At 38.0% G+C, this 13736-nt stretch overlaps 1 protein-coding gene across 2 annotated transcripts in view; it reads right to left on the bottom strand.

Annotated features, from left to right (window-relative positions):
- esr2a (estrogen receptor 2a) overlaps positions 1-13495 on the bottom strand; it is a 29098-nt gene extending 15603 nt beyond the window's left edge. For both annotated transcript variants that reach the window (XR_010013736.1, XM_063002219.1), the window contains exons 1-3: positions 13440-13495; positions 3711-4471; positions 3155-3321 (exon numbers count right to left, since the gene is read on the bottom strand). Coding sequence is in view for 1 of the 2 variants with exons in the window: in XM_063002219.1 (XP_062858289.1) it covers positions 3155-3321; positions 3711-4114 (571 nt within the window). In the remaining variant the exon portion in view is untranslated. The remainder of the gene's footprint in view (positions 1-3154; positions 3322-3710; positions 4472-13439) is intronic.
- Between the last annotated feature and the right edge of the window lie 241 nt (positions 13496-13736).

The following is a 13736-nucleotide window of genomic DNA, read 5'->3' as shown; positions in this document are numbered from 1 at the left end:
CCAAATCAAAAAAGTTGGGACAGTATGGAAAATGCAAAATATATAAAAAAATAAAATATAAAAAAGATGATAAAAAAGCAGTGCTTCTTACAATTACTTTAACTTTTATTTTATTATTTTATTTTGCCTGGTCAACTTAATTTCATTTGTTAACATACATCCATTGCCGCATTTTGGCCTGCAACACATCCCAAAAAAGTTGTGACTGGGATAATTTAGGGCTAGTACTGAAATAAAACTCTATATGATGGTGTGATTTCAGGTGATAGCGACAGGTGATTGTAATCATGATTTTAAAAAAAGTATCCATGAAAGGATTTGAGGAGCAAAGATGGGCAGAGGATGTCCAGTTCAACAAATGCAAGAGGTATTGAAATGTTTGAAAACAATGTTCCTTAAAAAAGATTGGAAAGGATTTGTATATGTACCCCTCTACAGTGCATAATATCATGAACTGATTAAATTCAAGAAATCTGGAGGAATTTCAGTGCGTAAATAAAAGAGCGCACATCTAAGCTAAACACCGCCATTCATCAATAGCTGACATAACCACATGGGCAAGGGATTACTTTGGCAAATCTTTGCCTAGCACTACAATACAGTTACATTCACAAACGCCACTACAAAAAAAGCTTTATGATAACCATGTCCAGAACCAGTGTCGAGTTTGAGGCATCTGGGACGTACAAAACCACATACTGCACACATTACAAAGGCATATCTACGGAAGAAGACGGAATGGGTACTGGACTGGCCTGTCTGCAGTCCTGATCTATTCCCAACAGGGAATGTGTGGAGAATTTGAAATGAAAAATACTGTACTGTTGAACACTTTAAGATGTGTTTGCAGAAAGAATGGTACAAAGTAACACCTGAAACCCTTCTCTTGGTGTTGACCTGAAATGCAGGAATGAACGTCTATTGCATATTAAATGAAATAAATTTGACCAGATAAAACACGCAACATGCAAAACATGCAACACGCAATACCTTGGGTTCATAAACACTTTTATTTGCATTTTCCATACTTTTCCAATTTTTCTGATTTGGGATATTTCAGTAGCCCAGTAAAAACAAAGTTTAAAAACTAAAACTAAAAAAGGACTGTGTAACAATTTTGTTTTATTCTCCAATAGGTCAAAATATTTTACATTATAAAATGCTGTGTTTCTAGCATGTGTCTTTTCTTTCTGATTAGACTGTGACCAAGATATTGCCAAAAAGCTAAAAAGTAGTAATAAAAGCTGTCAACAGCCTAATTCTTAAGCCGCTGAGTGAATGAAAACACTGACATTAATCATATTCCCTAGTTAGTGATACTTGCAAAAAACACAGACAGTTGAGAGAAATGAAATTATTTCTAATTCATAATTTCTCATCCTGGTCAGGCTTCTGGTGGGTCTGGAACCACCCAGTATTACTGGATACAAAGCTGAAATACATCATGGACAGGGCACCAATCCAATGAAATGCAGCGCATAAACACACAGAAGCACGAGCATAAAAGAAGGGATCCGCTAGGACTGCGTACGCGTCGGCGGGCATGTAAGCAGCAATATACCCTCCTCACACACAATCAGGGATCCACAGCAGTGGAAGACAAACTGACTATGCTAAATTGGGAGAAAAAGGGTGAAAGTGCATAAATAAAATGTATGAAAATAAATAAATAAATACAAGGAGGTAGCAAATACTTTATATTCTATGTCTTCTACCACCCTGTGCAGAAGTATGAAATGAAGCTGAAAACGACTTATGTTTCATACTTATGCAGCCTAAGCACATCCCACTGAAGAGCTTAGATGAAACAGATGTCATTCTTTAAATAACCGACTAAACAACGAGAAGGGAACACAGCTTATAGAGGGTTTTCCATTTACCAACTTTTAGCAAATTTTGAAAATGCGCATTAAAAAACCTGGATGGAAAAGATCAAAATTCGAAAAAAGTTTTCACACTTGAACGAGGTGGAAAAGTTAAAATATCGCATCGCCGAAATGCGAAAAAAGGGGATGGAAACGGGTTTTGCGAATAAACGATGACGTTTCAAGCTCTAAGTCACCGTACACCTGTGGTATGTGGTACACTGCATAATTACGCTGTGCTATTTCTTCTGCCTCCTGCGCATTTGGTAATACGACGTAATGTTTCATTAGTTTTGATGTTATTGCTTGGCATACAGCGTATACACTGCGGTGAACTGTTGTTACGCTTACGCCGAACGTCTCGCCCACTACCCTGTACTCCGCACAAGTGGCCAGCTTGTACATGGCAATAGCAATCCTCTTTTCAGTTGGCACGGGTGGCCGGTGACTGTAAACTTTTGGCTCTACAGATGACCCGATCATGGTGCATAGCTCATCAAAGGCTGATTTTGACATTCTGAAATTCTTGATCCAAAGCTCGTCTGAAAAATGGTTCTGCACAATGTGCTACCAAAATAGTTTAGTGCGTTTATCCTCAGATGTGAGGTGAACGTCGCCGTGGCACGGAGATTTGAGCCCACATTAGATGGGCCATTGCTCGTTCTGCCCGACGTCTCTTAGCTGCAAACAACATAAACATAAAAAGATGGCAAATGGTTGTAAATACAATTCTACTTAAAGCAAAAACCAAATTAAATCTCTCCATCTTGCTCGTTTCTCTGCAGCGCATTGACACGTCATGTAAAGGTTTTTTCGCATAACTGTAGTTGATGGAAATGCGACATTTTTCGCTTTTTTTCTGCCGATATTTCGTTAATGCGCATTACACTTGCGAAACGTTTGGATGGAAACCCGGTTTATGTCTCGCTTTAGTGTGATAGTCCTCTGGATAAACAAATTTAAGAACAAACAAAAACAGAATTGAATGGCAGTACGGCCTCCTATTAAACTCTAAAGAGGGAACAGTGTGCTCTGCTTCTAAGACCCCTGGGGCTGTAAACCTGCTCAACTCTCAGACCGGAGACAGAAGACCAGGAAGGTCTTGCAACCTCTAATGAAAAAAAAATCTAATTAGGAGAGTGAAGTGTTGTGAGTAAGAATGTTTTTGATTGTACTAATTGTACTATAATACTGAAGTTAAAGGGAAAGTTGGTAAACAATTCATGTTGTGCATGTGTCCATTTGTCCAGATTTATTAACCCGGTGTATAATGTGTTGAGGTTTGTTACCTTGGATGCTTCGTTTGAAGAAAGCTTTGCATCCCTCACAGGACCAAACACCGTAGTGGTAGCCAGAGGCATAATCACTGCACACTGCACAGAAGTGCATATCTGATTTACTCTCTGCTGAGCTGAAACTCTCCTCACACTCCACTGACCGCTTCCCCATCGGTTTGCTGGACCAAAGAGAGAGTGTCAATCATCTCACACTGGACACAGTTAACATACATTTACTAATTTACTAACTTTAAGTGTAGTAGTTTCTATTCTCACCATTTTTTTTACTGGCACCCACATTTGCGTACACATACATTGGCCAAATAAAGAAAGCTTGTAAAGAATTTTATGTCTTATTTTAAAAAATATATTGTTACAGTGTTAATAACTGAGATAAAGGTAAGTACAGTACAATTTAAAATCCACTTTAGATTGTATTTCTATTTAAAGAAATAATCTAATACGAACAAAAATGTACTGAACACAACATAACCCTGCAGGCAGGTACAATACAGCAAAATCTACAAAGCACAAGCTGCGCTAAAAGTTCACTGAGAGCGAGATATACCTGCTGTCCTCTGATGTGTAACTGCGAGGTGCAAGCTCCTGCCAGGTACAATTGTTCAGCTGGTTTTGCTGGCAGTGCGCCTGCGGCCGATGCAATGCCAGAGTTGCCATGTGACTGTGAGAGGGCCAGAAGAGCGTAGGGCTGAGTGACTGACCCACAGAGGGGCAATCGGCAAGAGGGGGTCCACTGTAGCTCAGTAGTGTAGGGCTGTAGAAAGGATGTGTGGTGAAGTCATGACCAACATCCGTATAGGGTGAAGCAATGCAGATGGGACGGCTCTCCATGGGCATGGTTGGGGAGGAGGAAGAAGTCAGGATGGATGAGATGACTCGGCCTCCTGCCCTGCTGGAATCAACTTCTTGAAGCTGCACAAGAGGAGGGTCTCTATTTGGAGACTCTGACATTTTCAATTGTCTTTAAATGTTAATCGTGTTGGTTTTCTCCAAAAGGAGAATATTTTAAATAGCCTGACTTGTTAAGTATGTTGGGTCAGAGGGCAGGGTCAGTCATTGTAGAAGGTCAGCACAACAGTTTATGGCTTGGGAGTTTTGTTTCAAAGAATTAGTACTGTAGCGGTTCAGTTATTTGAATGTACAATCATAGTGTCACCAGCAGAGAATTGTACTGGAATGTGTAATTGAGGATTGACGAGCTACATTCGCTGCACCATCTGGGCTTGGTACAGGGTTATCCCATCACTCTACAGCTGGAGCTTTTGGTCTGACTGCAGAAAGATCGGGATGTTATTCATGTTAGCCATCCTGCATAAAATAGACAAAACTGAAGACATTCATGTTGCCAACAAAACCAAAGACAATAGATAGATCTAAACATTTTAAAAGACAAATGAATAGCATATAAAATACATAAAATCAACAGTAAATACAATTACTTTGTTCTATTTAACAATTAACAATGCAGTTCTGCTCAAAGTGAAAGCCAGATATCAACAATGTTAAAAAAACTGTTAACGCTGAGGGGAACATACACTGATCAGCCATAACATTAAAACCACCTCCTTGTTTCTACACTCACTGTCCATTTCATCAGCTCCACTTACCATTTAGAAGCACTTTGTAGTTCTACAATTACTGACTGTAGTCCATCTGTTTTTCTGCATGCTTTGTTAGCCCCCTTTCATGCTGTTCTTCAATGGTCAGGACCCCCACAGGTTTGTTTGTTTGTTTGTTTATTAGGATTTTAACGTCATGTTTTTACACTTTTGGTTACATTCATGACAGGAACCGTAGTTACTCATTACACAAGATTCATCGGTTCTCAAGGTTATATCGAACACATTCGTGGACAATTTAGTGTCTCCAATTCACCTCACTTGCATGTTTTTGGACTGTGGGAGGAAACCGGAGCACCCCCACAGGACCAGTACACAGTAGGTATTATTTGGGTGGTGGATCATTCTCAGCACTGCAGTGACACTGACATGGTGGTGGTGTGTTAGTGTGTGTTGTGCTGGTATGAGTGGATAAGACACAGCAGCACTGATGGAGTTTTTAAACACCTCGATGTCACTGCTGGACTGAGAATTGTTCATCAACCAAAAATATCCAGCCAACAGCGCCCCGTGAACAGCGTCCTGTGACCACTGATGAAGGTCTAGAAGATGACCAACTCAAACAGCAGCAATAGATGTGTAAACAACTCTGACTTTACATCTACAAGGTGGACCAATTAGGTAGGAGTGTCTAATAGAGTGGACAGTGAGTGGACACGGTATTTGAAAACTCCATCGGCGCTACTGTGTCTGATCCACTCATACCAGCACAACACACACTAACACACCACCACCATGTCAGTGTCACTGCTGCGCTGAGAATCATCCACCACCTAAATAATACCTGCTCTGTGGTGGTCCTGTGGGGACCCTGACCACTGAAGAACAGGTTGAAAGCAGACTAAAAAATGCAGAGAAACAGATGGACAGTCAGTAATTGTAGAACTACAAAGTGCTTCTATATGGTAAGTGGAGCTGATAAAATGGACAGTGAGTGTAGAAACAAGGAGGTGGTTTCAAGGTCCTTATTGTATCACAAAGACAATGCCAAGCCACACGCAAGTTTACAACATTGTGGTTTCTTAGTGAGAGAGAGCAGGTTTAGAATGGCCTGCCTGCATTCCTGAACTGTTTTATTTTAAAAATGTTTGGCTTATTATTAAAAGCAACATATGCAAACAGAGACCCTAAACTGTGCCTGAAGAGTTTTATCAAGCAAGAATATAAATAATCCACCTTTACACTTTCACCCATTTGGTGACCTCACTTTCTAAATGACTTCAAAACAGTGGTAACAGTGGTAACCATGCCCCCAGCCAATATATATAATAAAGTTTATTAGTAAAATATTAAATGTCTTTATGCTGTTTTAATTACAAATACAGGTCAAATGATTTGCAATTTATGGCTAAATTTTTTTGTATTTGATACCATGAATATACCATGATAAAATATACATGGTACAGTATTAGTAATTTCTCTGTAGAGTAATAAAGATGAATAAATTAATTTAATTATTGCCAAAATCTATTGTACAACATTATCATTTTAATAAACTAATACATTTTAGACATTGTAACTACCACCCTTTGCTGCAGTTATAGGTAGCAAGACCAAGCTAAAGTCATGTGGGTTTTATGCTTACTCATAGAAACATTTACCTTTCCTCCCCTCAGAGACACCGCTCTCACAGTGAACACAAAAAAAAAATGAATTAAGTAAAAATCAATGTTTTCTCTGTCAACACAGACTACACAATTAGAATCAAGGCTGAAGAGCTATGTGTATTTAATTTGATTGCTACTCTGCAGCAATAAAACCCAGATAAATTACATGTTTTTTTTTAATAAGTTGGGTGTACAAAAAAAAATCTAATTTTGGATTTGCAGGCAGGTGTGCATTTATTACTTTTTTATTTAAAAATGAACAGCTCCAAAGTAGATCCAATCAAAAGTTGAAAAATAAAAATTAGTTCTGTTTTGTAAGCACAAAATGTGGGAGGAATGGAATGCGGGAGGCAACAGAGTTTCCACTGGGGAACCAACAGGATACCATATTTAAGGATTTAACAGCTGAAGAGTAGTAGAGAAGCTTAAACAAAAAAAACTAAATGGTCAACCAACTAGAGAAACATATTAACAAAAAAGAATTAACAAAATAAACTGCAACATCTTTAACAGCCAAGGGCGGCTTTTTGTTTTTAACATTTAATCATTTACATGGCTCTATGATAATTTTTTTTTTGAAGACCAAAGTTAACTTTGCTGTTAAATTATTTATTTAAACTGGCAAGAAAGTATGTGAAAATTAAAAGCCTGAATGAAGCTACATATTGCTGTTGATCATGTCAAAAAGCTGGTTGACGTTAGGGATTACCTAACACCTAATAATTAAGATCATTTTGAGTAAGCAAAGCCTATTTAAATCTATTTGTAAATTTGTGACTATGGTAAAAAACAAACAAACAAAAAAAAAACCAACAAACAGCCTTGTTCTAATGAAATAACAGACTGGATGGTAAAAATAGGACATTTCATGTTGTTTCAAAAGAAACGTAAAACACAAAAAATACCCATCTTCCAACCGCTGTATACTAAACACACTAAATAGATTTTTGTGTGATAAGAAGTTTTTTTTTCAAAAGTTTGGACAGTCCTGGTTATTTTATTTTATTTTTTAAACCGTAACATCTACAGAGAAAGAAAAGTGTGCCCAATAGACAACTACAATTTATTTTTTAATTAAACATATAGAAAAATAATAGAAATTAAGAGAAATTATATAATAACAGATAAAAGATAAAAAGCAGTAAAACACTGATCAGTAATCAGTAAAACACTGATTATAGACATGATTTTTTTGTGTTTGATTCTTTTTGCAATATTAAGCTGTGCACAATAATTTGAATTAAAATGCCATATTTTTGTGAGCTCTGTTAAGAATATTTTATGAATTTTTACTTCCAACATTCACAAAACATAGAATGAAACTGTACATACATCTATACATACATCTATCTAAGTAGTAATCAATAATTAATAATTAATTAGAAATTATGCAAATTTTATTATTGACATTTTTTTACTCTTGATACTCTTGAAATTCATAATCGTTTAAATCCTCTTTAATGTATGACTGGTAAACTTGCCTTGCCAGTTTGTGTGGATAGTGAAAAGCAAACATGTATACAAATCATTTAAAAGCTATTTGAAGGAAAAATACCAGGCCAGTGTTTACTGGGTTATTAAAAATTTCAATGAAAACTATTTAATTACTTATGTAAGAGCTGTAGAAAAGTAAATGAATTGTTATTAAAATCTAGGCTGATAAGCTGGTTGGAATAAGATGAACAGCCTTGCATGAGGTATTTGCAGTCGTATGTGTATTTATGGCACTCCGGTGGTGCCATGGTCAATTTTACCAGCCCATCACTCAATGATGCTATCAACCAACCAGGCATTTAAACAGACATGACTGGCTATGTCTGATGGTGTTTTGTGATGTATTGTCGCCCTGTCCAGTGTAATCCTTGTCCTTTACCCTGTGATCCCCAATGAACCCAGACTTGCTACGACCCTGACCAGGATAAAAGGTTACTAGAAATTAAATGGAAAAATTGTTTATTGATGTACACCTGTGATAGAACATAATTATTAGTGGGCTGTAAGCTGAATCCACACTAATAAAATGTGTCAGATTGTGTCTGGGTAATCTAATTATTAACAGCTTCCTCATGACTGACTAGTCAAACAGTTCATTAGTGTGAAAATTTGCACTGGAGCAGACATGGAAATGTGGATAAATATACTGTTAGCTAGGCTGAGATTTTAAAAATGTTAATTTGAAAAATGAAAATCTGCAGTATTATTAAAATAAATCAAATACATTGGACCTTTGACTTATGCCTAGTTCACACTACACGATTTTTGCCCTGATTTTCGCTCGGCGACTGGTTGGCGCTAGATTTGCCGGCTCGGGAGCAACTCGGCGTTTGCACGGCGATCAAAACTCGGCTCTCAGTCGCTATGTGTGAACTACCCAACAACTCGATCCGACCGGCTCGCAGAGCACTCGGCGACCGGATCGAGATTTCTAGCATGTCAGATATCTGATCTGAGTTGCACGACTGGCAATGAGTGCTATGTCAAACAGCCAATGAGAACGCAAGATACAGTGTGAAGGGAAACGCAGGAGAGGAGTGTAAACAGGTGGGACAGGGGCTTAATATAGTTTATATCAGAATACACCGGCACACACACAAGCTTTACAGTATTTCTGACTTGATCGTTCTCTACAAAACACCAACGTTGCATAGCAAAAATATTAATTAACCTCCAACTTACTATAGAACAATCCATACTGTTCATGTTGCCAAATCCACTCAGATTCATTTATTTTTCCTCCTTGATTTTACACTGCACATCAGCGCACAAACACTTTGATCACTCGCTACTTGTTGACGTGCATTTTTGGACGTGGTATCATTAAACCCCTCGTCACTTCTCGCGTTTGTTTTCATGACAAAACGTAGTTTGGGAGACCAGAGAAGCTCACCTGTGATTCCAGTTGGTGATAGATCGTGTAGTGTGAAACCCCCATCACCGATCAGTCGTGTAGTGTGAAATACACACCGACTGAAAGACTCCCGAGTGCAAAAGATTCAGTCGTGTAGTGTGAACTGTACAGCGACCCGGCAAATCAGAAAGTCGTGTAGTGTGAACTTGGCATTACAAATTTAATTGGTTCCGAAGGGCTGTTCTTAAGTCAAAATGTTCGTTAGTTAAACCTATTTTTTCCATAAGAAATAATGTAAATAGAATTAATCTGTGCCAGACCTCCCAAATCACCCCCTTACCTAACCTTTCTAATGTCTTAAATGGTCTTTTTTGTTATAACTACAAGTATATTTTCCGTTAAATCTTAAATTATAGAATAGACATTCCTGTAATAAACAATAATAAACAATAACAAACACACATCACATTTCAGTACAGTACGTGTAATATTACATTTTACAAAATATAAAGAAAACACCAGAAAAACACCGTCCGCTGTCCGAATGTTCGCTCACTATATATATATATATATACTGTATATAGAGAGAGAGAGAGAGAGAGAGAGAGAGAGAGACGGTCGGAGTTAACTTGTTCGTGACGTCACGTGTTTCGTGAATTTCAGTTCGTAGTCCAAAATATGTTTGTACGTTAAGTTGAAAAAGATCGTTCGTAACCCAAAATGTTCGTATGGTAAACCGTTCGTAACTCAAGGGTCCACTGTAAATTAACAGTGTATAAATTAAGTACAACATTTATTTAATCACTGTAAAAAGATTAGGAATAGGGTAAGGCAACATAAAATCACATGCTGTTTCTCCATAAACTCAGCAACCTTTTGTATAATAAATCAATAAAATGAATGGCAGTTTTTTTTCCAAATGAAATTACTACATTGCTTAGAACTGCATATCAGCGTCCAGGTCTGGGGAACAGCTGGGGAACTAGCATTACTTTAATGGATGGACAGTACCATTTTATGCATTCATAGCAATAATCTTTAGTCCTTTTGCTAATCCCAAACTACAGCTCACCAGGACAGACACACACCAACACAAACATTTAACATTACTAATATTACTAGTGCCAATCTTCAAAAATAAGTATACTAAAAAAATTAAAGGCTGAAAAAATGTTTGAGCAAGAGGACTCCTGGCCAGCGGCACATTCCAAAAACAAAAGCCCAAGGCCACGGTGCAATCCCCCACTTCGACTTCCCTCACTCCCTTCTCCATGGCGGAAAAAGGATAAGGGAGAGGCAAAGAGGGAAACCATGCCCTGAAAAGGAGGAATGGGAACCAGGACCGGAACACTTTTAGTCCTCATGAGAAAGGTTTGTGCATTCCAAAAAATCAGAAATAAGGCCAAAAGAGACTTCAGGTAATGGTAATAACACACTGACCAACTTAGTCCAACAATTCTGAAACATGTTTCTGAAGATAGTGATAGTGTTTAAATTAAACAAAAATGTTTTCTTGATCATTGTGCCATTGTTTCTTATGAACAACTGTTTCCTATTGTTTCTGCTGTAATAGGGATGGTCGCACCACATCAGGTGTAGCCCCACACCTGCAGGAATTCAAATTGTGCAAAGGGAACATAATGAAGATGGCCAAAAGAACAGAAAACAATAAAGAAACAAATGAAAGGCACAAAACCTCCACAGCCCGCACCGAAGAAAGTGAATAGAAAAGCGACAGAGCAGAATTGAAAACTGGTTGTCACAATATCACAAGCTGCTTAAGCTGCCTGTGACAACTAAGTTTCTTGGGAAAAGCCGCTCAGGTGGTGCAGTGGTAAAGTACGCTAGCGCACCAGAGTTGGGGTTTCGAATACATCGTATCGAGTCTCAGCTCTGCCTTCCGACTGGGCTGGGTGGCAGCATGAACAATGATTGGCTGTTGTTCAGGGTTAGAGGGTAAAAGAAGTCGGATCATAGGTCCTCATAACTGGTGCAACCGCGGCCCCTGCTGGCTGACTGACGGCGCCTGCACAGGGCTGAGGAATAATGCTAATGGGGGTGTGGCCCTCCATACACAGTGCTCGTCAGTGTATGAACTCGACTCGTGCAGGTGAAAAATGCATTCTGTACTGAGTGTACGTGATGGAGGGGGGTTGAGAGGCGTCCTCAGTCAGCGGTGAAGGGTCGAATCAGTATAGAGGACGCAATCAGGGTAATCGGACACGACTAGATTAGGGGAGAAAAATTTCTAGTTTCTTGGAAAAGAGAATAAACAGAGAAAACCTGGAGAGAAATAATGCTCAACAAGGTGCAGTTAAGAAAAATCGGCACATCATCTGCACCCCCATGCTCTCTCTGCCGGCCATAAATGGCATGGTGGATGGGCATGGGTCTGCAATTCGTACCCACCTGTGGAGACTCATGACTAGTTAGAGATAACTGGAAATCCACAGTAACTTAATTAACAACTTTTTATAAGAGTGGGGAACAGAAAGCATCTTTAAACACACAACAAATCAGACCTTAAGGTGAACTGGTTACAATAGCAAAGTAGCACACTGCTTCAACTAAGATGACAAGAAGTTCACTAGATACCCAAACTGGATCCAGTGGAGCAGCTTAGGGATAATGTGCTGGTTATTTATGTATTTATTAGGATTTTAACATTATGCTTTACACTTCGGTTACATTTATGACAGGACATGTAGTTACAGGTTACACATGATTCCTTACTGTCAAACACTGTCTTTAGATGGTAGGAAGAATAACAGAGCTCCTGGAGGAAACCTATGCAGACATGGGAAAAAACAGCAAACTTTGTCAGAGATTTGAACCCAGATCTCAGTGGTGGTGACCTAGAGTAACTGACCATTTTGCCACCCAAGCATGGCATTTTTTGTGTGATTCAGAGGCTGGTGGGGTGCTAATTGATGTCTCTGGCCATAAAATGTAACTTCTGAAAGAATCGTAAAAGCACAAAGCAGCACACATACAGGTACGATTATCTTTCATTTGTGAAAATATGGGGTGCTAATAAACAATTTAAACATAGCAATCAAGAGTGGATTTTCAAGCCCCAGGCAAAAGTCAATTGGAGCGCACCTCTGCGATCTTCAAACCTGTCAGCAAGTGGAAAATCAGGGCTGAAATTGTCTAGAGTGAACTTAATGTAACCATCTGACCAATACTGGCCTAAATCAAATTGTATGCTGTGAATGTATGAGATTTAGACACATATAATACAGTGTATGCATATAAAAAGAGGAACCAGACTATTTTAAATTACATGAATAATGTATCTAATCTGTGAATCCGTATTGAATATGCTAATTTCAAGAAATATTTTCTGAATAAAAGTAACAGCTTTTATTTAACATTCATTTATATATTGCCCGGTGGGTTTAAGTAATTTAACTATTTATAGTTTTATCTAATGACTAGTATATGCCTTAGAAAGACTGACAGTAAAACCAGAAAATGTATGTATGTATACTTACAATAAACATTGGAAATGTCCTAATCTGATACCAAGTATCAGTATTAGGGTTAAAATTACTCTTAAACAAATTCATGTTCAACTTTAACATATTTTCAGGTAAATGGGTGCGAATTTGACTTAAGACATAAAATAATTCACTACATTTTTCAATTGTCCTAAAGTATGCCATTATGATGTCCTGGATTTAGTGATGTGAGTATCATATCACAACTAAAAAATAGAAAGTTCCTTCGGTTTTAAAACTGACCAAATCAGTCATTTATTTAAACATAAATATGGCAAATAAACAGTAAATGTGCATTAAAATGTGCAGAAGTATTTCTGTAGAGAAAGTGTTACCATAGTTTCAATTTAACCAAGGGTGTCCAAACTTTTACAAATGCCTATGCCTGTAATGTAGAGTCAGATATTATGAAATAAAGCAAGAATATACAGTAGTTCTCAGTGTCAAGGGATTAAACAGAAACTGCAGTTAAACACTAAGTTTGAGCTTGGTGTTTTTTAAACTACATATGTACATACATAACTACATTTACTATACACTTATTTACCTTTGTTTTTACTAAATACCTAAATGCATGCATCAGAATGACTGATAACACTAGATAAATATCAAGATATTTACAGACATAAATTTGCATTATAGACTTTTAAGATACTGAGCAATAAACTTGTACACACATTAAAAGAACAGTGCACTTACATGTGACTCTGATCCCAGTAACAGCAACTGGCACCAACAGGCTTCTCCCAAATTCGCTTCACAGAGTTCTGCCCAAAATGTACTGATGCTCTTCTAACATAGTCTTACTGCTCACCATGCATTGGCTTTTTCAATCCAAAAACAGCCGACAAAGCGTGGAATCTGGAGGGAATTCGGTTACTGAATGTACTAGTTATTGATTATCTCTGTCAGTACAGCTGTGCGCAGTCCGGCGCTTCACTGCCCTCCGCTCACATCGCACGCGAATACTTATTTGACGGACGCGTACGTCATCAA

The sequence above is a fragment of the Trichomycterus rosablanca genome, chromosome 9 (genome assembly GCF_030014385.1).
Source record: "Trichomycterus rosablanca isolate fTriRos1 chromosome 9, fTriRos1.hap1, whole genome shotgun sequence".
In the NCBI taxonomy this organism is placed as follows: Eukaryota; Metazoa; Chordata; class Actinopteri; order Siluriformes; family Trichomycteridae; genus Trichomycterus; species Trichomycterus rosablanca.
The sequence above is the reverse complement of the archived record's forward strand: the minus strand, read 5'-3'. Positions and strand labels throughout refer to the sequence as shown.